The sequence below is a fragment of the Oreochromis niloticus genome, linkage group LG5, assembly GCF_001858045.2.
Source record: "Oreochromis niloticus isolate F11D_XX linkage group LG5, O_niloticus_UMD_NMBU, whole genome shotgun sequence".
Taxonomy (NCBI): Eukaryota; Metazoa; Chordata; class Actinopteri; order Cichliformes; family Cichlidae; genus Oreochromis; species Oreochromis niloticus.
Genome location: NC_031970.2, coordinates 36,742,800 through 36,769,719, shown reverse-complemented (window position 1 = coordinate 36,769,719; position 26,920 = coordinate 36,742,800). Strand labels below are relative to the sequence as shown.

General features: G+C 39.1%; 1 protein-coding gene across 7 annotated transcripts in view; it reads right to left on the bottom strand.

Moving 5' to 3' along the window:
* The window catches only part of LOC100712465 (copine-9), a 223,350-nt gene that overhangs the window by 33,283 nt on the left and 163,147 nt on the right, over positions 1 to 26,920 (bottom strand). For 6 of the 7 annotated variants that reach the window (XM_025907540.1, XM_019358580.2, XM_025907539.1 and 3 more), the window contains 2 exons: positions 23,433 to 23,614; positions 13,484 to 13,611 (listed from right to left, as the gene is read on the bottom strand). In XM_025907540.1, coding sequence (XP_025763325.1) covers positions 13,484 to 13,611; positions 23,433 to 23,614 — 310 coding nt within the window. Of the gene's footprint in view, positions 1 to 12,826; positions 13,175 to 13,483; positions 13,612 to 23,432; positions 23,615 to 26,920 lie in introns of those variants that run through there. The other variant, XM_025907541.1, reaches the window with a different exon arrangement.

Below are 26,920 nucleotides of genomic sequence, written 5' to 3'. Positions count from 1 at the left end.
ATCACATATGAGATGAAGTAAATAGGTAAATATTTTACCTAATTACGTGCATAGAGGCGCTTGACCTGTTTGAAAAACTGTCATCTTAATATGAGCCATTGTTGAGATATAGAGCACACCTATGAAAACAACTACTATGTTTGACCTTGTATGAAACAGCTGAAAACTACATGATGGAGAAGCTGAATTGAATATGAAAGTGTAAGTCTTTGCCACTGTGGGCAAAGCACGCAACCACTGTGTGAGGTTGCGTTGCTGTCTCTTCTGAGCTGATGAGCAAGCTACACATTATCAGATTGGGAGCTGGCTGAGAACTCATCAAAGAAAGGGGAAGAGAACTATGATAACTCGAGTATGTAGCGTATCCGTGAGTTCAGCTTCTTCTTTCAGATGCGCAGCAGTTTTCCTGGATCTTGATTCATATGTGTAGAGTGTTCATAGCATCAGCATCATGTTTTTGTTTATTTGCTTTGTTGGGTTGAAAAATAATTAAATAAACTTGTGATCATGCTTATGGATCACCATGGCACATATCATCAGCCATATGGTTTATTTATGCAGATGAAAAGAGTGAGTGTGAATGTGCCTGACGTCACAGCTGTGTAAAAGTAATTGCCTCCAATTGTGAGAACGGTGATTCTGCAGGTCACCAGTTATAAAAAAAGAGTAAAAAAAGAGACGAAGTTTATATTGTAGATGAAAACAATAATAGGAAAAAGGTTTTGTGTTTATCAGCCAAGAACAATTACAATCTCACTTTCTGCTTTTAAGAAAGGAGAGTTCACAAAAAACAGAGAGAGAGTTCTGTGTGTCGGTTAAGTAATGAGAATAATGATCAAAATGTCTCAGTGTGTCACTTGCAGGTGAGGAGCAGACCCGGATCAATTTCCCACATGTAGCGGTCGGAAGGAAATTATAGTTTAACATCATTGGAAACATTCGGGCCAAGTTTTTGGCTAACTTATTTACAGCACCATGTGTCTCTCATCCTCACAAGTGAGCTCTCACTCCTCCCTGAAGACAAGGAATGCAGTTCCAAAGAGCAATAACATGGCAGATAAAGAGACAGCAGCAAATCCTGAGCAAAGAGACCCAGCAAGCAGCAGCAGTGTGGACAAACAGCAGTGGAGAAGAAGAGCAAACCCAACATCCTGACTGGATGAATGGCACTGTGTTTCCAACAAGCTGCAAAGTTCACTGTGCATGTGAAAAGGACGTTTGAGGAGAAGTGAGGAGACTGTTGGAGTTTGACATTTGACACTTTCGGAGTAAAATGGCAAGAAGAGACAGTGGAACACAGGACAAAGCTGAAGAAGAACTGCCGGCTATTGGACTGTTGAAGTGGGAGAGGACAACAGAGTGAGAGCAGTAAGTAAGGACACAGAGGAAAGCTGTTGTTTAATGTGGGAAATCAAAATTTGGGTTAGCAAACCTGGGGAAAAGAATACTGACTGCTTAAGTGGAAAATTGTGAAGGAATCTGAAACACTGCAAAAAGAAACATATACAAAATCACACACACAAGCAGAACGTGCATTAACCCTACTAACACAAACACAAGAGAGCTCATGAAGATTAGGCACCATCTTGAGCATGTGAGTCTGTTTATCATCTTGTCCAAGTCACCTGGTGTGATGCAAAGACCAGTGGACTCATAGCACATTAGTTAAGAAAGGATCAAATAATAGCAGAGAAGTGTGTAGGAAAGGCAGCTTTAAGAACATGCCCTGCTGGAGATGCAGCTCCAGACACATTGATTAAACCTGCCTAATAACACAAACACACATGCAATGAAGATCAGCTTGTTATCTCTCATCAGTGTTAAAATAGTGTAAATTTAACAGAGACTTGTTATCAAATGCTGAATTTATCCAATGCTGACAGTTAACTCTCTAGGTTGCAGGACAACAGTTTAACTTTTGTGGGAAAAAAAAGATTCTGGTTTGACCAACCAGTGATCAGACAATAAATTTAGTTGTTAATATAGTAAATTGGGAGATGCTTTCTGCCTGATTGATGCAGCACAAGTAATTTACTGTATGAGGGAAATTCTATTTTTGTGATAATATTTTGAACATGCATTTCTGTTGTCCTGTCAACTTAGTGGGTTAACAGCTGATATGCAAACTAGTTGATGGTTCTTAGATTAATGAAAGGGGACTGAATTCTAGTACGAGTGAATGGGAAGTGTTGGAGTTTGTTAGAGTGGAGACTCTAAAACACTGAGTTTCCTGTTGTGATGTGCGAGTGAATCCTGCACCCAGATACACAACTCTGAATACATAAGAACAAACTTCTTTTGCGAAATGCATGACAACATGTCACATGTTTTATGATGATGGGGAAAAAGGAAAATTAAATAAAATTTGTGGTCTAAATGAGTAAAAAGTACAGTCCTGGGGATTAAAATTCATAGCTAATGAGACATGAGGCTTATGTTGTGTGTTGTGCTGCTGATGGTTGGTTTTGAATTAATCTAGCTGATGATTTTTCTTTTGTTGTGAAGTTGAGCCTGCCAATTAGTATGATGGTATGATAAATCATGCTAGTGGTATGATTTACCCTCCTGAGATGAGGAGCGTGTGTCATGACTTAACGAGGCCTTTTTATTTTGATACTTTCACAGTGCACTGAAAGGTTTATTGATAATCTCTGTTTGAGCAGATCTGCACGATTAGAACAGAAGCGCTATACGACGCGTCGTCGAGAAAATTGTTGCAAGTGAGTTTCTCCACATTAAAATGGGCTCAGGAGAAAGTCACTTATATGGGACAATTAGAAAATAGGTCCCTACCCAAAAAAGGATTAAGCGAGATAATCCAATATAAAGTTCTTCTTTTCTTTTTGAAATGACGTCATTTTGCTGAGAAGTGGAAATGAAAATGCGACAATAATTTCCACTGTCAGCAAAGAAAGAATGAATGAATGAGTGAGAGAAAATAAAACTGACTGACTGGTAAAAGCGGACAGAAGTTGACAGACTGACGGACATCACTGTGCGAAGTTAACCCCCACCTGACAAAGGTGCAGATGAATCTAAGTGTGTTTCTTTTTACAGGAGCAGAAAGATGACAACAACATTCGAGGTTGCGTGATGATTTAACCTTTTAAATGCCACTTTCTGTGTCTGTGCATCTACCAGGGGTGTTATTCACTACCTTGTGTTGCTCACAGAGGTAACTGTGAGAAAGTGTGTATACACCTGCGCAGCGCTAACTTTTCTACAGCATTACAGTTCTTCATGTGAGTTGATCATGTGATTTATACCAGGACAGCTGGTTGATGTTTTCTACTACAGGATTTCTGGGTTTACGTGTGAAGAAAACTGTGTTTACAGGTTATGAGTTGGTGATGCTGTTACACTGTGTTGTTGGGGAAATGTGAAGGTTACTTTGACGATGTGAATAACACGTGAGAAATTTCCTGTGTTGAAACTAGTGTCACTCCTTTCCACAGCTATGGATGGCTAACTTTATGGTCTTTTTATAGAACCTCTGGACCCTGTCAATTTGTGCCTGACCTCCAGGATTGTCCATGTGTGTTGCTGATGTTTGGTTTGTCTAAGAGTGCATGTAGACGATTCAGCAGAGACGGACAAGTAACATGAGAAAGCAAATAAGAGATGCAGTGTTTGTGGAATAGTTTGATATGGGGCTCATTAGCTGGCCACTACTGAGCTCCTAGTGTTAAATACATGGAGTGACTTTGCTTAAGGGAAGTCACCGATTACATTAATGTTAACTGAGCACATGGGATGATCCATGTCTGAGGCAAATTATGCCAATAATTGTAGTTTACTGATTTGAGAAAACCTGCACATGATACTTGTCCTGCTGATGCTGAATGCTTTATTACTCTTATAATACAATTGTTTATAGGTGTGAAGTTTGATTTCACTTCCAGATCTTGTTTTCCAGGCCATGATGGTGTGTATGCAGGCTCCAGGCGGAGCCAGGTTTTAAGCAAACTTAATATGCAAAACACACTAACATCTTTTATTGCAGGGTTACGGAGCTACTCCAGAGGAGGTGAAGCCCTGAGGGTGCCTGGGACATGATCTAGCTAACCTTTTTCTTTCCGACAGGAATCTGGTTTTGATGAGTTGACTCATGGGAGTGTCCATGCGTCAAGAGGAGGGGTGTATGTTTTCTATGTTTTCTAAACTATGTTTTTTAAGATTGTTGCAGTGATTTGTGTGATTAACAGTTAGTCAACAGGTATTAAACTTATGCAAAGTGGTGCATCTGTGTTCAGATGAGGCTTTGATGGTCCATAAATGAAGCTCACTGAACTAAAGAATGTGGTTTGATGATGCTTTACATGCTCTCCAAATAGAAGTTTTTCCTCCTAGCAAGGAAATACAGGTGCAGCAGTTAAAGTATTGCTGAAAGGAATCTCCTGAGAAATCTTCTGAGGCCCAGTGAGAAGCAACCCATTCCAGGCATAGCTGACAGTCCAGGCAGTGGTTGAGGTCAAAGGTCGAGCTGTTTGGGGCCCATTGGGAGATCAGATTCCACAGCCACGGCAAGGACCACGAAGCTGCGTTGGAATGAGAGCTGTGCCAAGGGGGCTTTCCAGAGGCCAACAGAGGAGATTGTGGACGACAGACGGGCACCTGAAGGATGAGGGGAGCGTGCCAAGCTCCATTGACAGCGCAGGGGGAGTCCAAGGATGGCATCATGATTCTGTGAAAAGCACAGGAACCAGAAGCTATGGTGGTGATGACAGCAGTTTCCGATGAACATCACCTAATGCTGTGTCACTGTACTGTGCATACGATGGCACAATGAAGACTGCTGGGATCATAACAGCAGTAAGATAACTGGATCCAGCACCCTTTCCACAGAGGGTTTTTCCTGCAGAGGATGGACAATGGAGGAGTCATAAATATCCCCCACAGGACAAGGAGGCCTGAAGTGAGGTGATGGGGGTTGGCAGAGGCCATAAAACTAGAGTGCTGAAGAGGTCTGCAGCTTTCACGATGTTGACAAACAACAAACTCAACGCATGTTTGAATGTCTATTCTACATACATTTGGACTCTGGTCCTATGAACAGTGATGGAAACAACTGGAAGAGACATTTATGATGCCCTGCAGAACGTAAACCACTCTGCAGAGAGACGTGTGATTTACATGTCTTGCAGAGGAGCACAACCAAGCTGGAGTGATCTTGAAAATGTTAATTTCTCTTTTGACCATTAACAATTCATTTGTTTGCTCGTAGGATGCAGTTTACCATTGGGTGAGAACTTGGATAACTGCTAATACATTTGTGAAACTGTGTACGTTTACATATGCTGAGTATAAAAATGGCTGCATTGACACTGTCAGGCATGAGGTGATCATAACTGGGGACTTTTCTAGCATAATTGCCAAAAGGGGGGAAATGTTAGATTTGTATTGTTGATTGTCATTTATGCTTAGAAATATTTACTCATATATGCTTAGAAGTATATAATCATTTGTAGATTGACAGAATGTCTCATCCTAGGAGGTCTGTAACAACTCTGTGTAGCATGAAGAGGGGAGTGCGTTCACTCCTCTTCAGAGTGTTCTGGCATAGATCACACACCTCCTAGGAGAGGTCGTATCTTCTCTTGCTGATATATGGTATAGCAAACACACGTATATCTGTTTGAGTCTAAGAGCCTTTTGTTTAGATGGACGGCTCTGGGGAGTCTTCCTGGGGTCACAGTTTGACCCCACACACACACATATACACACACACACACACACACACACAAGGTATTCTTTGTTCACATGTATACCTATGTAAAGAGGTCATATGTTAATGAACCTATGCATATTCATGTAACCACAATAAAAGAGCAGTGTTACGGGAGAGCGGACGAGAGCAACTGGGGTCAAGCGAAGGAACGGCGCCTGTCCAGTTCTCTCCCGTGCACGTGAAACATTAAGAATGTTGCCTACTCGTGTCTTGCTTGCTGTGTAATCACATTGCCTTCAACGTTCCAGCGAATAGGTTCAAGCTACAAACCTATCACTTAACATCCATTGATTTAGTTTTTTCTGGTTCTGTCTTTTCTCTTCTGCTTCCAGCCCCTGCTTTTTCCCTTTCTGTCTCTGTGGAATAATGGGAAAGTGTGTAAACAGGTAAAACAATGAAACTTGAGAACAAGATGAAGTCAGGAAGACCTGAAGTTATTCTCCAATTCTCAGTTCTTGGCTTTGTTTTCATTGCCATCATTGCCATTTCTTCCATATATTTTCAAGGATTCTTTCACTACTATGTCTTGCTGTTTTGCTCCTGAAGTCTATGTTATCTTGGCGATGACATAGACTTCAGAAGCTTCGAAGCATTAAACTGTACCTGCATCCTTCAGTGGCAAGATTTATATTATAGATTATCAAGCTATATAATTTATGTGTCTGTTAGAATTGTTACTCTTTTGTCCCCTGAATACTAAGATTTAGGATCTCATAATGTGGAGTATGTAGAGTGAGGACTCAAAATGCAGGATACCAAGACCAAGTCTAACAAAAATGTCATGTTTGCTGTGTGGCAAACAGGAGATTGGACCCAAACGCAAGACTCAGAACAGAGAGGGATGAACTAAAAGAGGCAGCTTTTATTGTGCTGTGAAAACTTGAATGCCAAAATACAGGAAACAGAACATAATAACTAGAAACTAAGAGACTAAACTTGGAAACAGAACTAAGAACGAAGAAGCTAGAGACTAGGAGTTTACCAAGTTGCAAAATAAACCAGGAGCACAAAGGTAACGCACAGCACGGAGAGGGTACGACAGTGCAGAGGAAGGGGAGGACTGAGGACTAAAATACATAGGTAGGATAACGAGAAGATGGGGAACAGGTGGAAACACAGCTGGGACTAATCAGACGTAACGAGACAGGGGAAAAGCAAAACTCAAAACACTGAACACAGGACAGGGACTATGAAAATAAAACAGGAAACACAGGACAGGCACAGAGGCACGGACTTGAGACTGAACAGAGGAAACACGGAGCACAGGGACAGGAGTGACATGAGACACGACTGACTGGGAGAGAACATGGAGAGAACTAAACCCACACTAAATATGAGGGGCACAGGAACAAAACCCAAGAAATACTAGAGAACTTAGGGAGCTAGAAATACAAAACAGAAACCAAAACACTAAAAGTGGAAAACCATGATGAAATCAAAGATTAATAATAACACAAAACACAGGGTAACCGGCCCAGGACTGTAACAAAGAACGATAAACATGACCAAAAACAGGGAGCAGGAAAGGCCAACAAACAATAATTGACAACTCAGGTAGTCAGCCCAGCTCCTGAGCAGAGTAGATGGACAGTTCAGGGGGTCAACCTAGAGGAGGAACTCGGAGGTTGGCCTGGACACAGAGCAGAGGGGACAGACCTCTTCAGATGTGCATTGGAGATCCCCTGATTCCCTTGGAGGAGACCAATGAGGGAGGGAACAAAGATCTTCTGGTGGAGGCAGTGAGGGTCTTCACTGCCTCCACCAGAGGCAGTGATGGCCTTGACTCCATCACCTCTTGGACTCAAGGCCAGAACAGGTGATGCCTCCAAAGGCTTGTCAAGCAGCCGGCATTTGTGGAGATGACGGTACCCTTTAGTAGGGCTGTTCGATATAACGATATATATCGGATGACGATAGAAAAACGTCTATCGTTTCATTTTACGCTATCGTTTGTTTCGTGGTGTCGCAAAATAAACTGTTTACGGCAATATTTTTTCATTATTTTGATGGTCACTGTAGTGGCTATATTAATTTCCTAAAGTTCTCTCTTTCTCTTATATTTAATATAACCACACTACAGACGGACAAGCGCTTGTTTTTATGCGTTTTCGTTAGCAACAACGACGGTAAAACCACCTCGTGTCCGCTTGTTTATTTTCCACATAAACCTTTCACAATAAAGCTCAAGATCCTGTTGAGACTTTTCAAAATAAACTGAATCACGTGAAAGATGCAGAGTATTTACGGATGAGAAGCAAAAAAAGAGCTGTCAGGTGCTAAAAAATAAACCTTAGACTCAAACGTTAGAACAGGCTTTTCCCCGCAGCACGCTGTGTAATAAATACTCACAAAGAAAACGGCGGCCGTTACAACCTATGTCTACAAATGTATCGTTTCATGCATCAGTTAAAACACTCGACTCCAGGTACGCGACGCCCAGCTGGAAACACTTCAGGCAAGTCGAGCTGCCCGACATTCACAGAATTTACAGAAAATGTTACATTTTTGTGATTTATATCGTTATCGGACGATAGATGTCTTAATATCGGGATATGAGATTTTGGTCATATCGCACAGCCCTACCCTTTAGTTGCTTGGCAGGTGACTGTCATTGGTGTTGGCAGTGGAGAAGGAGGAGGCTTGGCAGGGGGGTGGCAACAACAGACATGAAGATCTCTGGTACTTGGTAGGAGGCTGGCAGCAATGAAGGCAGAGCAGATGGGTTCACTCTCGAGACATGGTAGAGTGCGGGTATTGGTGAAGCAGGGCAGGAAACCAGCCGCTGAGGAGTGGCCAAGCACAAGCTCAAGAAGGCCAACTGTGAAGGCAGTATCCCTCTAGAGGCCTGGCTGGAGGCTGAGATGGAGCAAAGGCGATGAAAACAAAATAAGTCCGTAGACCAAAGATAAAGGGAGGCCATCTTGGGTAAAAAAAGATCTAATGGCTCAAGCAGCTTGGGACACTTTGGCTCAAGCTCAGACTCAGGCAGCTTGGGACCCTCTGAAGACACTAGACGCTAGGGATACGCAGGGCACACAGGCACCTTGGGCTGGGGCTGTGGCACACTGGACACAATGGCTCCGCATCTAGCAGCATCACCTCAGACTCAAGATATTAAAACCACTCTGCCAGTGCAGAAACCAGGAACAAAGTCTCTGAGCTGGCCAGTTCAGATTGCTTAGGGCTTACCAGCTTGGGGTTCACAGGATGCTCAGTGTGAGTGGATTTAAAGGATACTCAGAGGACTAAGTCATTTGGGGAGCTGCCAGACGAAATACCATACCATACCTAACCCCTGGGTCAAACAGCCTCTTGAAGGGTGCAGGAACAGGCTGGGGCCTACTGACATTCCTCCTTTGAGCAGGGATTGACCTGGCCTGGTTGAAACCTGGCCTTAGCTGACCCAGGCGGAGAAGCAGGCAGCCTTCATTGCAGCGATGGATGTAGTCCTGGTGTCAGTCACCGTCGGAGCAGTCCCTCTGCATGTCCATCCATAAATCGATTAATCCACTAATCCGTCCTTCCATCTGTCTATTCAGTCACTAGCTGTTCCTTCCCCTTTTAAACTAAGGAGTTATAGAGAGCAAGGCAAATGTTTCTTCCAAAGCAGTTTATATAACTTTATTTCACCCTTTAATATATACCACTTAGCTGAATAAAATTTTTAAAAAAACCCCTCATGTTTAGCGTATCATTCATTGCCTGCAATAATAACACTGTTGTTCTAATAAGAGCAGCTGTGTGTGACTATAAGTAGTTATGTACATATGGATTACACCATTAATGTTCCTCCTCCTCTGCTCTCTGTCTTCATCACTATTCTTAACCTCCCACATAGATAACAATGAAGAAGAAGTGGGTGAAGAGGTGATAGAAGATGAGGACACAGAGGAGGAGCAGTATGAGCAAGCACTAGAAAGGGAGGAAAAAGAGCACAGTGATTCTTTTGAACTGCAGTAAATAATAGATAGCAGTAAAAAGAAAGGGAAACAGATGGGAGAGTGAGGAAGACAAAGAACAAATGGAGAAGACAGAAGTAAAAAAATGCATCAAAGAAAATGTGCAAATGAAGAAAGAACGTGTGAGTACAGGAAGTGAGATAAAAAGAGAGAATGTATTTTCTGTTCTTTTTCTAAACGGTTGGCAGTTTTGAATCTCACAGCTTAACCGTACTGCTATACTCATTTGATTATGCAACCACAATCACACTTAACTGGGACAGGATATGATTGCTTTATATGAGGACTAAAAATACAATAGTGGGCAATAAGCAACCACAATCCATTAAAAACTGTAGTTTTGCTGTAGAAAAGTTTTAAAATCCAATTTGTTCCTAAATGAGCTGGTAGACTATTATGCAGGATTAAGCGGGAGGATAATTTGGATACGCAGTTGTTCAGAGCATGTTGAAAAATAATAAAAATCACTTAGTGTCTGACACATAGGCCTTAAATACTTCATGAGAAAACTGTATTAACGGTTAAATGGAAAGACAAAATAAAAGTCTTAATTCTTTCCCCAAAATAGTGCAGTATATGAACACAAGTACTAGGCCACCTACATATTGTATCTACAGACATGAATCTACTCAGACATGAATATTTACGCCATGAAGCTCCTGGTCACAGTTTTTATGCTAATACTAATGTCAATTTGCAACACTTTGTGGTTTACCAGTTTGTGGTTGGTAAATGCTTCCACTTTCCAATAATGCCACTTACATGTACAGATGATCATGGAATATCTAGGAGGGAACACATTTTACAATGTGTTGCAGAGTTGGCATTTCATTAAGGTACCATGCAAAAATTCTGTGAGTTCTTTGGAGCAATCTGTTCTTTCACAAATGTTTGGCGCTTGAATTTATCCCCCCACACCCCATCCCTGCCCACCCACCTCACCAATCTGAGCCATGGTCTGAGTAACCCTCATCACTCAGGCCCCTCACATACAGGCTCTATACTCAGACCAAGTCCTTCCAAGCACTTTGCTCTCCAGTGTGTGCCTTTCTCTTGTTTTGTACATATTCCTCTAGTTTGTATATTTCCTCTTGAATGTATATATCTCTTCTGTTTGTTATTTATTCCTGATGTCCTGCACATTTGGTGTGGAGCACCTATAATTTTGTTGTTCATGTATAATGGCAATAAAGGGCTATTCTATTATATTCTATTATAATCTATACCTGTGGTAATGCAACTGAAAACAGCTGAATTTAAGATGATTTGACTTTTGTCTGTATAGTGTGCATGCAAAACACAATTTCCCACTGAAGGAAAAACATTTAATGCATGTATATTTTTTTCTTAATTTTTATTTTTTTCTGCTTGCTGGTATTGCTATCACGTAACTGCCAAAAATGCCCATGTAGTGCCATTATTGTTTTAGCTTCTGGTGTTTGTTTGTTTTTTTGACTTTGTTGCTATAAATACAGTGTTTACTTTCATTTTATCCTTCTTTAAAGTCACTTTTCATTTTCACTTTCTTACAGTTATGTTTAGGCATCAAAAGGACAAAAATTTATTTGAGTTTCACAAAATACACACAAATAAATTAAATTAATGTAACTACTGTGTGGAGTTTATTAATGTAGCCAGTTATTAAGATACAATGGGAAACATCCAGATGAGCAAAACTTCTTTCCTCAAATTACATTATCCACTCAGGTACTCCTCTGCCAGCTGATGAAATCGATTCATCACGGCTCACTAAGTCTGACAAGTCCCACTACTCCTGATGTCATCTGTGTCCTAATGTGAGTCCTAATCTATTTTCACTTATTTGAGTTATCTCTCATGTGGACGTAAAAACCCTCTATAAAGATTCTAAATTTCCATATTGGAAGCTCTTCCACTGATAATAAGAACCAACTATTTATTTCTCAAAATAAGAGAAAAGCATAATGTGGATCAGGAATGGAAGTGTGCATTGGGATCTAGCAATTATAACTTTAGTCAAAATACAGACATTTAAACCTGCCAGCATAAAGTTGCTTAGTCTGTTGCTCAGAGACAAACACACGTAACTGCACATACCATGGATGGGAATTCTTCAGCTTTTAAGATTTTTTTTTTGTATCAAAGTGAAGCCGGTGATAAATCGGTACATCCATCAATGAGCAGTAGAAATTACAGCTATAGTTAAATTGGTAAACAAGTTACTTACATGTAGCACAAATCTTTCACTCTTTAATAGCAATTTTTTTAAATTTATTCATCAAAAGATAAACTATACAAAGGCAAATATTTCACTATGAACTCCATTTAAAGCTCTAATCCTATAAGGCAGAATTTGATTAATATAAAATATAAGTTAACTAATACATTATGGTTTGATTTAGCTACAGTGAATTAGTTCCAGCTGTGCTGTACACTTTAATTGGAGATTATGTATCGGAATTTCAGGAGCGGGACCACGCCTCCAAACACGCTCCTTCCGGTTGTCATCTATATAGGTTCCCCCAGTTCTGCAAGCTGTTCATTCTCGTTTATGTGCCCCACCCTCACTCCTTGTTCTCAGTTCTTTAACTTCTTCACTCCTATTTAGTACACGGAGATCTGCCAGGCCTGGGAGCTGTTGCCAGTCCCCTTTGAGGCCTTCCCCAAACCGCAGCTCAATTCATGTCCAAGCATTCACCTTTACCTACTAAAACACTGTCAAACCTAAAATGAGGATGTGTGCCCAGCTAGTGAAGGACTAAATATTTATATAGAGTTTGAAGTATATTTTAATTCAAAACATTTGTTTTTTTACTTCAGTAAAAGTTTATTATTATAGAATGTACATACACTGTAGTATTACTACTTGTATATAAGTATAGGATTTAGTTAATAATCAGCATTTGGGTTGTTGTTTATCACAGATCCAAGTACCTGTCAGAAATAGCTCTATAACATTGTTCTTGTCTCTTTATGAAAACTATTAAGATTTGTAAATAAACTAATATATAAACTTATCCAACTAAAATTAAAAGAACTTAAAGAAATTGTAAAAGAAATATTGGAGCAGTGACAACAGGCAACAGAAAGATGTGTCCTTTCCCTGTGGTCAGCAGGCTGGAGACAAAAGTGAGGGATCTACAATAGATAGAACTACAGTTAATCTGCTGAGCAGCTGAGAAGTCATAACCACAAAGCATGAAAACTTAGCAAAACTAGCATGCAGCTGATACCTTCAGATTGCCACACAGAGAAGCGGGATTCGTCACTCCAGAGAACACATCTCCACTGCTCTAGAGTCCAGTGGCGGTGTACTTAACACCACTGCATCCAACACTTTTCATTGCCCTTGGTGATGTAAGGCTCGGATGAAGCTGCTTGGCCATGGAAACCCATTCCATGGAGACACATGAAGTTTAGAGGTCTGTACCAATTGGCTCTGCAGAAAGTGAGTGCCTCAGCATCCACTGACCCCCGCTGTGTGGCCTTCCACTTCATGGCTGAATTACTGTCATTTCCAATCACGTCCACTTAGTTATAATACCACTAACAGTTGACTATGGAGTATTGATTGTTGGGGTTTTCTCTCTGTTATTGTAGGATCTTTATCTTACTAAGATATATATACTCATATAAAGTGCCTCGAGGTGACTGTTGTGACTTGGCTATAAATAAAACTTAATTGACTTGAATATGAAGTTATTATGGACCCTTTAGGTGAGTTTGAATGTAAAAGGTACATATTCCTGCATTCCTGCATGAGAAGATATTTCTGTCTTACAACGATAGAGTGTGTGAGTAAAACTTTGTCTCTCACCGAGCCACTTGGTTGATGACAGGAGCAAAGTTGGTTGGACCATACAGCTGAACAGTTCGCAGGCTCTGAAAGTAAGCCTCTAGTACACCTTCAATCCCAACACAGTTTGGGTTCTCGGTGTTAAAGTTCTGCAGAGAAGAAAATTCACTTTGTGAGGGAACATTCATACTGACGCCAACGTTCAATAATGCTTTGACCTACCACTAGAAATCCTGCAATACTGAGCTCCACTCTCTGTCTGTGACCTAACTTACCTTTACGTCCTTATATTTAAATTTTATAGCACTCTAACCCCAGGGGGATAAAGTAGAATACTTTTCTACTGGTTTAACTGGCAAATTCATCTGTATGGTCTCCTAAAAAGCTAATCATCTATGTTTATATACTGCTGATGTATATAGCTATTGTTCACCATACACTATAGCTTGAGAAGCAACCAATAATCAATATATATATATATATATATATATATATCAGGCACAAAGACCTGATATATGACCTGAAAGAATATGAATTACGCTGCATCTAGAAAGTCTACATAAGGATTCACAGGCTTTGTTTCTACTGATCATCAATCAGATGATCAGTGGAAGTCATGTTTCTACAACTTGGCTGCAGTTCAATGACTGTTGCTATGACCACAAAATCTACTTGAGATTTAGGAGCAGCAGCTTGTTCGTATCATGCATCCTCAAGACATTATCATGACCAAGTCAAGGAGGATATAGCATGAAAGCAAATGCAGAGGAACGGCAGCTATGTCATAAGTTCATGACTTAGTATTATCAGGTTTATTATATATACCCTCTCACAGTTAACACTTGATAGCTCACAAGATTGATAATATGTAGAAACCTTTAAACTTGAGGGTTTGACTGTGTACCTCTTTGACCATAAACTTCCTGTGTTTTGTAGTGTGTCTAGCTGCACAATTCGCAGCTAATGTTGCTATGAAACACCAAAGAAAGCTTCACAATAACTGGTATTTTACTGAGTTGGGCCCATGGTAATATAAAAACATCCTAGAACAAAGTCCCCTACCTCCCCTTCAAAGCAAACGTAGTGTTTTGATAGCACCAGTTTCTGGGACATACTACTAAGTGAGACAAATACTCTTGATGGATTTTGGTTGTGCCTTTATTCATAAATTTAACAATGAAAGAAAGTAGCTAATTAAGACACACTAAGCTTAATTGTTCAGGTCAGTTGAATCCTTTGAAGGTAGGATTTTCTTCCATGCACTGTGTATTCAGCTGGAAGATCACTAATGCCACTTTACGCAACCTGGTTTAATTTCTAGGTGTTCTTCCAGCCTGAAATGATTCTTTAGAGACCAGAGATGGGTCAGCTTTGATATTAACCACGCTGCTTACATATCTAAAACAAGTCATGTTAAAATAAGCAACATATAAGCTACATTTTAAAGTAAATCATTAAGACAAGCATACCAGACCTGTGAGAATTGTTTTTATCTTCTTTGGTGAAAAGACAGAAATCAGAAATATCACATATCTTAAGTTGAAGAATGAGACCAAATGGCATCTTGCGCCTGTTATTTCAAACAAATCATAGAGAAAACGTGTCCTCAGTTTTGCTTTTGTTCCTATGTATTACTTTTACTTTTGTAAATTCTCAGTTCATCACTGTGCACCCCACATTTATTCACACAAACATTTTAACCCAGTAAAATTAATTTACCTCTTCCTGATCTCTACTCCTGTCTGAAAAACAAAATCTCCTTGGTCAGAATATTATTATCATCCCATCTTCACAAACCGACTTACTGACCCTGTGATGAATGGCAGATTCTATATGAATATCTATATGTTATGCACCCTGTACAGTTCCTCAGAGGACATGCAAGAGGTATATAAAGTATGAAAGTTATTAGTTACTAGGAATAATTCAGTAGGTGATTAAAGAATACAAGAATATGTTTTTGCTTTCCTGCTACACACTGAATTTTTATTATGATTTTATTTTGGTGCATTTTAAGTGTTTGTTTACCAATGCAGAGGTCCTTGGTGCTCTGTTATGGCTGAAATTCTCCTTGTATAATATTATTCATATTGACACTGCAGGGAAACTTCCTAAGCCGAATAGAGTGGAATTATCCAACATGAATACAGACCTCTATCCAGTTAGTATAAAAAAACCTGCAATCATTCAGACTGTATACAACTCATTTTATCCTCATTCAGCATTTGTAGATACTCAAGTGTTAGTGGCACATTATTGAAACACCGTATGCTGACATTTCCTTTGCAGTGACCTGATGTAGTAGTTACTTACAGCTAATCATCTCTTTCTTTTCAAAGCTCTGAGGCGTTCTGCTATCAGTCCCCAAGACTATACTTTTTAATTATTTCCACTGAGACTGAAGTTTCTGTTTAATAATATAGTTTTCTTTAAAGGATCTAAAACTGTTTCTGAAGATTGTGTTAATTAAGCTCTAACATAACTTTTTATTATAGTTTTAACTCCTACTCCACTGCATTTTGTCTGGGACTGTTCATATTATACTTGTTATTTTGCAGATTTTAACATAAATCTACTAACATATGATCATTTATTACTATAGCTAAAGATATCCAGCAGAATAAAAGACATTTAAATCATCCCCAGCTGCAACATTAAGACATATAAGTGAGTCAGTGATTATGATCCAATAACATAATGGATCCAACTCAAAGACACAACATTTAACACTGGAAACAGATTAGCTATAAAACTAGTGTAAAGTACATTACTATATGTAAGCCTTTCAACGATAAACCGCTTGTTTCTAGATATAGGATCATGCAGGTAAGAAAACTGGCTGGCTGACAGTGGGTAGAGGACCACTATGAGGTCCATTATAGCTATAGCTCATACTGATAAGAATAAGAAATACTTCATTTATCCCAATTTGGGCTATTTTTAAATGATTTCTTTTAAATTCTTGAATTAAATTTCAATTTATATCTATAAATTAAATGGCTTTAATACATACAATTGTTCTACATCAGAACCCAGTTTTACTTAGTTTGCTATATTTTGGGTTTACTGTAATGCTCTTTCATTTTGGCCATTAGCTTGGGGTTGATGGTCTGATCCTGTGATGCAGTGTCCTTGTGAAAGACACCTGGGTCGCTGCTCACAGTTTCAGATTCTACTCATTGGTTGCACTTTAAATAACCAAATATTATCCTGTTTAAGGAACAGTCAGTTTAAAAAAATGTTTTTAAGAAATCCCATTGACTTGCTTTTCAGTAACCGACCCAATGATCTGTGCTACATAAGTCATATTTTATAAGACCAAATGCTAAAACTTAACAGTTGACGATAGCCCAACAAACTTTAAATAATAGATGTTTAATTAGAGTTGCCTCAGTGTGGCGTGGGTCTGGGATTTGTCACGCTGAGGTGAACTCTAATTGGGAAAGCTGATTGAATGGCTGCTCACCTGGAAATGAGAGAAAGTTATGCAAAGTGTGCTGATACTCACTCGCACACCTCTGACTTCTGACTGGGAGAGAGCCAAGGGGATCTTGGGACTTGACAAAACTTCACAGTTTCAGGTCAGAAAAAACTTGAGTAAGAAATATTTCCAGTGCACTAATGAAAGACCTGAGGCATGTCACTGGGATATTTACTCCTATATAAAAAGATCTGGTAATAATATGGTTTTCTTAAACCCTCCTACTAATCTTTGCCTGCAGCCTTAGAACAGCACCAACAATAAGACTCCCCTTTTTCCATGTTTACCTCCTACCCACTTTGCTCTGAATTTCTTCTAAACTAGGAGACCACTTTCTGGAATCATAGCACACGTGATTGTTTTTTTTCCTTTCTCTGCCTTTCAGACTGTTAGCATTGCCATCCTGTTGGCGGACAATGCTGAGCTGTGCTTCTGTAAAATGTCATTCACTGTAGCTGCCTGTCTGTTTACTCTGTTCTTTTTCCATCACTCCCAAAGCATCAAACACATGAACTTTTCTCTCAGTGTGATTCACTGTGTTTTTTACCCTCCTACCTTTTGTTCCTTCTCTCTGCTTCAGTCATCCACTTCACAAGACTACTCCACAATGCTTATAACTGGAGAATTATACAAGTCCTCTTTCCATTGACTGAACAAGTTGTTCCAGATTATATTTCTGCATGATGTTTCATGCATTGTGAGGGATAATTTGAGCTCACCAGGTACACTATCTTACTAATTTAAATGTTAATTTGAATGCTAATTAGAACTGTTAATGAATGATTATAAATGATGATAAATAACTTTATGAAATGTCCTCTGGATATCCTGAGATGGCAGTGTGGGTCCAGACTTCAGAAAGCATGCCGATTTGACAGCTCATAAAATCAAACACACTTATATTAGTACTAGTATGATTACTCTCAACACTGTCAGTGCGCCCCTCATTTTGTTGAATCAGAATTTTCAGTTTAAACTGCAATTTAGTTTCTTGATCAGAGATATTTTAGTTTGTTATAACTATCACAAAGACATCACATATTTGGTTTTTGAATAATCTTAGCTCCACTGAGAATGATCACCAACTTGCAGTATTAGTGTGTATGGCTGGAATGAGAATTTGATTTTCAGTCAAAAAGGAATGGAGTATCCACTCCGGGTTGGGATGACTCACTGCCTCAAGAGAAGTTCAGCTTTCTCTGGCTGTCGTTCATTAGCTAAGGAAAAGTTGAGCATGAGATGGAAAGAAAGTGGCACAGGATCTACAGTAAAGTTGATGCTGTATTATAATGTTACGGTGAAAAGACAGCTGAAGCAGTTAATTTACTGGTCAGTCTATGGCCGTGACAAGTAGTGACCATAGATGACTATTATGTGTCGTGACAAAAAGTACAAAATTATAGAAACAAGTGTCAGTAATTAGCTCCCTACATTGTGGGCTTTATCGATAATTGGGTAACCTTCTTGGGGAAACCTGGTCTTGTTAGGAGAGACAGCATCCATCCCACTTTGGATGGAGAAATCAGGCTAAATTTTTTAAAGCCCCTAAAACTTGACTATCCAGAGTTGGGACCAGGAAGCAGAGTTGCAGTCTTACACGCCTCTCTGCAGCTTCTCTCCTCCTGCTACCCCCCCAAAAACCCATCTCCACTGAGACTGTGTCAGCTCCCAAACAGACCAAAAACAAACTAAAAACCAGCAATAAACAACTTAAACATAAAAAATCACAAAGAAAGAACAATACAGTATCCACATCTGAACCAAAGAGTAAAACAGTGAAATGTGGATTATTAAATATTAGGTCTCTCTCCTCCAAGTCTCTGTTAGTACATGACTTAATAATTGATCAACAAATCGATTTACTCTGCCTTACAGAAACCTGGTTGCAGCAGGATGAGTATGTTAGTTTAAATGAATCAACACCCCCGAGTCATTCTAACTACCAGAAATCTCGAAGCACAGGCCGAGGGGGCGGTGTGGCAGCAATTTTTCACACCAGTCTATTAATTAACGAAAGACCAAGACAGACTTTTAATTCATTTGAAAGCCTGATGCTTAGCCTCGTCCACCCCAGCTGTAAAACTCAGAAACCAGTCTTACTTGTTATCATCTATCGTCCACCTGGGCCTTACACAGAGTTTCTCTCTGATTTCTCAGACTTTTTATCTGATTTAGTGCTCAGCTCAGATAAAATAATTATTGTGGGTGATTTTAACATCCATGTAGATGCTAAAAATGACAGCCTCAACATCGCATTTAATCTGTTATTAGACTCAATTGGCTTCTCTCAAAATGTAAAAGAACCCACCCACCACTTTAATCACACTCTAGATCTTGTTTTAACGTATGGCATAGAAACTGAACATTTAACAGTGTTTCCTGAAAACCCTCTGCTGTCTGATCATTTCCTGATAACATTTACATTTACAATAATTGATTACACAGCAGTGGAGAGTAGACTTTATCACAGTAGATGTCTTTCTGAAAGTGCTGTAACTAAGTTTAAGAATATAATCCACCCACTGTTATCATCTTCAATGCCCTGTACCAACACAGAGCAGAGCAGCTATCTGAACGCTACTCCAACAGAGGTCGATTATCTTGTTAATAATTTTACCTCCTCACTACGTACGACTCTGGATACTGTAGCTCCTGTGAAAACTAAGGCCTCAAATCAGAAGTACCAGACTCCGTGGTATAATTCTCAAACACGTAGCCTAAAGCAGATAACTCGTACGCTGGAGAGGAAATGGCGTGTCACAAATTTAGAGGATCATCATTTAGCCTGGAGAAATAGTTTGCTGCTTTATAAGAAAGCCCTCCGCAAAGCCAGAACATCTTACTATTCGTCACTGATTGAAGAAAATAAGAACAACCCCAGGTTTCTCTTCAGCACTGTAGCCAGGCTGACAAACAGTCAGAGCTCTACTGAGCCAACCATCCCTTTAACGTTAACTAGTAATGACTTCATGAACTTCTTCACAAATAAAATTTTTATCATTAGAGAAAAAATTACCAATAATCATCCCACAGATGTAATATTATCTACAGCTACTTTTAGTACCATCGATGTTAAGTTAGACTCTTTTTCATCAATTGATCTTTCTGAGTTGACTTCATTGATTACCTTCTCCAAACCATCAACGTGTCTTTTAGACCCCATTCCTACAAAACTGCTCAAAGAGGGCCTGCCATTAATGAATGCTTCAATATCAAATATGATCAACCTATCTCTAATAATCGCCTATATAGTGTAAGGAGCTTAGAACGAAAAGCGTCTGGACTTCTTTAAGCAGCTTGAAGACGTTTCACCTCTCATCCGAAACTTCTTCAGCTCTAAGGTCAAATGGTGGAGAGTCCCAGATTTAAGCCCTATGGGAGTGTCCCCCAAGAGGGACATGGACCCCCTATTGATCCTCTACCTAATCACATGAGCCAAGGTGTGAAAACGGCTGTAGGTCACAATCAGCCAAGGTTTCAGGTGAACTCATTCCTTAGACTAAGATGGCCTGTATGGCTGAGAACCTCCACAGATAATCAGCTATGTACCACAGGCCTTCAAGGTGGCTGTAGTTAAACCTTTACTTAAAAAGCCATCTCTAGACCCAGCTGTCTTAGCTAATTATAGGCCAATCTCCAACCTTCCTTTCATATCAAACATCCTTGAAAGAGTAGTTGTCAAACAGCTAACAGATCATCTGCAGAGGAATGGCTTATTTGAAGAGTTTCAGTCAGGTTTCAGAGCTCATCACAGCACAGAAACAGCTTTAGTGAAGGTTACAAATGATCTTCTTATGGCCTCTGACAGTGGACTCATCTCTGTGCTTGTCCTGCTAGACCTCAGTGCTGCGTTCGATACTGTTGACCATAATATCCTATTAGAGCGATTAGAACATGCTGTAGGTATTACAGGTACTGTACTGCAGTGGTTTGTATCATATCTATCTAATAGACTCCAGTTTGTTCATGTAAATGGAGAGTCCTCTTCACACACTAAGGTCAATTATGGAATTCAACAGGGTTCAGTGCTAGGACCAATTCTGTTTACATTTGCGCAACATCTCTAAAATTAGAAATATCCTGTCTCAGAGTGACGCTGAAAAACTAGTTCATGCATTTATTGCTTCAAAGCTGGACTACTGTAATTTATTATTATCAGGAAGTCCTAAAAACTCCCCGAAAAACCTTCAGTTAATCCAAAATGCTGCAGCAAGAGTCCTGACAGGGACTAGAAAGAGAGAGCAGATTTCTCCCATGCTGGCTTATCTTAATTTCTCCTACAATGGGTGACGATAAAAAAAAGTTAAAAAACAGGTGTGAAGTCAAATTAAGTTTTATGAATATGGTTAACTTGAAGAAGCAGATGTTTAACTTTAGTTTCTGTTGTTCCATGAAAACAGAAAAAACTATTCACATAATATTGCAAGTCAACATCTAACTGTAGTGAAGCAGTCTAAGGGATTACTTTGTGTTCCAATAGTTTAGCACTTGTTGCCAAGTGCAGAGTGCTGCAAAATGAGAATAGACATGTCAGAATGAGTAAACTGTTTTAACATTTAGACCAAACTAAATACTTGGAGTTCATGTGGTCTAACCAGCAGATGGGTTAACATAACATATCAATATTTAATGTGCCTAAGTCAGAAAGGCCAATAGACCTTAATTTATCATTTAGTTGCTGTATAAAAAACATTTCCTTTATGTCATGCAACCTCTGGATCCACTCATTAGCTGCGTAAAATATAGTATATGTTTATAAATATCCATTTTCTAAACCAAAAATCCTATTGTTGTCATGAAATCACTAGAAATATCAGATTGCAAACTGACTAAAGTCTCACCATTTCCCTGCAGGTCTGTTGGTGCTACAGGATATATGAATGTTTGAAGGAAAAACAGGGTTTTGTTTTTCATTCATGACCATCAAGATGTAAACAAAGTTTGAAATCTGAAACAAGTAATGTGGCTATATAAACACTGTCAGCAGTGTTTTTCTGATGAAACTGTTTTATTTCTGTCATTGTACAAATAAAATAGAAAAGCACTGCTTTTGCCTGCAGAGGTTTTTCAGTTGTGTTATTTGAATAATCCAGTCAACAATGTACAATTACTTTCATAGATTATTGGACCATGGCCCATTTTGTTTGTTTTATCATTTTTTGTGGATTACAATGTAAAAAAGAAGAGGCCCAGAAAACACAAAACATTTAGTGAACTTGATTTTTTACATTTGTGTTTTTCCTCAGCTTTCAACTGTTGTTACTCACTTTACTAAGATTTACTCATTTAGACAAGCGTTTTGGTAACTTGAATTTTCTTGTTTGTCTAATTACAATATTCCTGCGAGGTTGACAACAAAAAATATCTCCAACATATTTCTACCTTGATAAAACAGACAAGTGAAGTGGAGTGGAGACAAGTGAATAAACCATTACATTATGAAGCACTTATCACTTTGACTAGAGAAATCAGCATTAATCATGTTCCTATATGTATATTTAAGGAATGCTGAGTGAATATATTTTCATTAATCAAGTGATGCCCATTTGTTTTTCAAAGGCAATACTAAAAGCTAAAGTATATACGCATCCGTACACTGGAGTTTCACAGTAACTACAGTGAACAAGACGAGTTCAAACTTATATATCCACCTTAGATTTACAAGCAGTCAATTTGGTTGGGTGGTGTTCAAACATGTGCAAGTGTATGTACAAAGTGCATGTACATACATTCACAAGGATGTACTAGTGCATTATGTTGTTATATACATGGTTTCCTCGAGGGAAACGAAATGTAATGTTTCTTCTGTAATAGTCTTCTTTGTAACTCAAACTGCATTCACTAGAGCGCCCTTCCTTCATTCCTTCTTTTTAAGAATGTACCAGATTATTGACTTGTCCATTTATTCTGATTTTCAGACTAATAAAAAACTTTGGACCTCATATTGAGAGGTTGATTGAAAAGCTACTAAATCCAAGTCCAGCACTTGGAAGATCTTTTATCTACTATATTTGTCGAATGAAGAGAGAACAGGCCTTTTTAAAGCTATTTATGAGTTGCTCAGTTATATTTGAGTATTTGAAAATGGGCAGTGAATCTGAACCAGATGGAATAGCTGTGATTCCTAAATTAATTCCTAAAAAACTAATGCAATACTTAAAGTGAATCTGAAAGTTTGGACTTCAATCACATCTTGATTGTTGGATTTATTTTTTATTATTGTCTGTGGCAGAACTAAAAGAAATGTTAAAAAAGGGAGAAAAAAAGGAAAAATGTATGGACCTAACTGTAATTTGTGCTACATCAGCTCACCATTAATGACACCATTCATTTGACTGACCAAGAGTAAATTGATTAACTACTGCACAGAGTCGGTCGCTTTTCACGATTTCACCACCATTAACAAAAATAGCCCATAAATTACGGTAAATATTCTCAAGTACTAACAGTTAAAATAGCCTCTCCCTCAGTTTCAATCATGACTCTCACCAGTGGAAAGGCGTGGGAGATCTTGCCGTCTGGGGGAAGTTTAGCTCCAAAGCCATATGCAGGGAAGAGTTTGTCACTGTCATAGTCCTGGATAATTTCTCCCACAGCCTTCAGGGCCATGGCATATGCATTCATTTGGTATGGACTCATATAGTGCAACGATGTCGGCTGGGACGGGTTACCTAGAAAGAGAGAAATCCCCACCAGCATGCAGCAAAATTAGCATGAGAATGTTCTTATCAGAGAATGAAGAAAAGCAATTACACATTTATTAGACTTGCAAAAACACACATGCAGACATGATGAAGGTAACCACTATGTTGTATAACTACTGGAATCAGTTGGGAGGGGGGTGTTTTTGTTTTTTTGCTTTCCAAAAAAAAGACCAACTAAATTTTGCGAAACGTGGTTTTGTAGAATTGATATTATGGAGCCGTGGTAAGATATCACATTTCAAGGCACATTCTTATTCGTATCTGTGTAGTTTCTTTGCTGTCTGACATGTTGTCAGTTCTTTATGTCTGAATGCAGTCTTTTTAATTTGTCGGATCACAACCTAGCATGAAAGTTTTTAAGCAGTGTTGTCCTGTTTTAGCCACTAAACACTATTTGATAAACTCACTATCAGAGAACGGTTTATTGTTGTTGGAGATTTTGTAGGAAATCACAATACAATGTTGCTGCTTTTATTTTGAAGGCCACAGCTTTCAGTATACTCAATTTAAAAGGTCCATTTTTTTTTTTAACTCAAAGCTATGTGCTTAGTTTGTGGCAGAAAAATGCAAGAACCTGACTGATTCAGCGCAGAAATCTGAACCTTTGCTAGCAAAACTGCCATTTAACCAAGCTTTAGGCATCCAGCTTTGGGGTTTCCCACAAAATACCTCTCTCTAGCCAAACTATAACCAGATGGATGCAGAAAACTGCAACAAATCTGGAGCTTTGACTTTTTCTCTTTTGATTTGAATGAGAGCTGTGATGCCCCTGACTCAGTTATTCATCTTATCATATGGGGTAACAAATGAGTTTGAGATTATGGAGGAGCTGGCAGATTTGTGCTCAATGATAACCTGCTCAGTATTTTTCTCCAGTATTTTAAGTATTTCAATAAAAGTCTTATTGAATTCCTATAGCCTCCTTTTTTGTGCACGTATAATGCAGAAACTTGGAACTAATTTAAGTTCATAAAAGTTTTAAGATGTTTATTTTTGCTCCAGGGTAGGTACTTTCCAGCACAAAAGGAACATTGAGTGATATAAGTATACACTGATTGGTCTAGGCAGAAGTGCAAAATAATCAGATACATAAACAATAGTTATCTTTAAAAACATAGAGAACTGGACCAATAGAAAAGTCCAAGTGTTATGCATATATGTAAGAGAGGAAACGCATCATATGAAGCAAAAAAAAATCATAATTTTCACTCATGTTATTCTCAACTTGTGACCTTTGCAAAACACAGTAAAGCTATGTAGAAAAAAAAGTAAAAAGAAGGGAAACTGAAAAACCATTACAAGAAAAGAAAAGACCACTATGTACTATTTAATAGCTTAATAGTAGATAGTTATATAAAGAATATTTTACAACCACAAACAACTTTTCCTGGTTGTAAAATATTTGTTCCTGGTTCCCAGTAAGTTCCCTGGTTCTCTGTACATTATTAAGACTGACACACTGCTATCTGCAATTCCCAGATTAAAATTCTCATGAAACTCAAATCTCTGTGGTTGGGGAAGTATAAATCTTCCAAATGCGACCAAATTTTTCAGTGGTGCGACTAAAAAAAAAATATTTGGTCGCACCGGTGCGACCAAATATTTTCGGGTAACAAAAAAAAAAAAAAAATCTCTGCAACTCTCCGTGTGGTCAACAACAGACACACATTATGCCCCTATTGTGGACTAAACCAATCAGAGATAGTCAGGGGCGGGACCTCTCTTATTGGCCGTGGTCTAGTTGAAAGTGCAGGTGGAAGAGAGAGGTGAGTAGCTTGAATAAAGCGATATCAGTTCATTAACGGATTCCACACAAAGACGTAAACACAGAGCGACCCGACGCATCAGGATCAGCTTTGTCTTTCTCGGCTTTCTCACCCGGCGGCCCGAACACGGACACGCTGTCGGAGCTCAGCGATTCTGATGCGTCGGGTTGGCGCTGTGTTTCCGTCTTTTTTGCGCTGATTCTGAGCTGCAGGTTTTGTCTCTCTCCAACCAAAATTCGCCGAGCCAGCAGCAAAAGAAGCAGCAAACTACGCTTCACATTTGATCAATGTCGTCATGAATTCGCTCTGACTTTTGCTGTTTTGCTTCCACCACGATAAAAATCACACTTCATGCACAGCTCTCTCTCCCTCTCTCTCTCTCTCTCTCTCTCTCTCTCTCTGTACTTCAAGAACAGTTTCCCGTCTCAAATCTCTGTTTTCTGCATTATTCATTGGCTTATTACCCATCAGTCTACCGTTGTTTACAGCGCTGTCGGCCGCTGTCTTTTTCTTTTCTTTTTCTTTTTTTCACTTAAATGACGTCGGACAAGAAAGCCTAATTTCTGCTGTTCAATACTGAAGAAATTTAAACTTCTTAAAATTATGCAAAATTGCAGAATATTTTTAAGGTTATCTGCTATAAAAAGCCAGACCAGGAAAATCTCCTTCATGTTTTTCTGTGTTTTATTCTCAGTTACTTTGACACAAAGGCATCTGCTGTGATGTTCACAACTCTGATGAAGTCTCACATGTATCAGTACTGATAAATGATCAGAATTATAATATTTCTGACTGTCTGAGGCTAAATTGAATCGAATCAGGACTTTGAGAACCGGAATCAAATGGATTATGGAAATCAGTGATGATACCCAGCCCTAGTGAGCAGCCTAGGCCCGACAGAAGTGGATGTAGCTGTGGGTAATAAGAAAAGATGAAAAGAACTATTGCTAACGTTTTGTTAAGTTAAAGACTGATCCGTCTGAAATTCATAGCCAGCTCTGACACGGTGCCATCAATCTCTGAATGCTGAAAAAGCACAGTGTATCCAGAAAACACATTATATGCTGCAATAAATGCACTGCCCAAGTGTCCCCTCTCCCCACTGCCTTTCAGCAGCAGACAGCAGCAAACAGGTCGTCAGAGGAGCCAAGATGATGATTAAGTTTAACATTTACTACAATATTGCCAAAGCACTTTAAGCACAAGATTGTTAGTTAATAATTTAGAAATGAATATTGTCTGTATGGACTTCCCCCCCAAAGAAAGTGCACATGTAAAACTGCGGTGTTAAGCGATGCGGTTGAAAAACTTGAGTGCGCCTAACTTTTGTGCCGGTACGCCTAAATTTTTAGAGTTAGGCGCACCGGTGCGCCCATGGCAAAAAGTTAGTCTAGAGCCCTGATCTAGAGACAACCTTGCAGTGGGATTACACCAGCTAAGTTACCAAAATCTATCCACAGATAACCAAAAGTATTGAAAAATTAGTTTTGAAATCTAATGTTTCAAA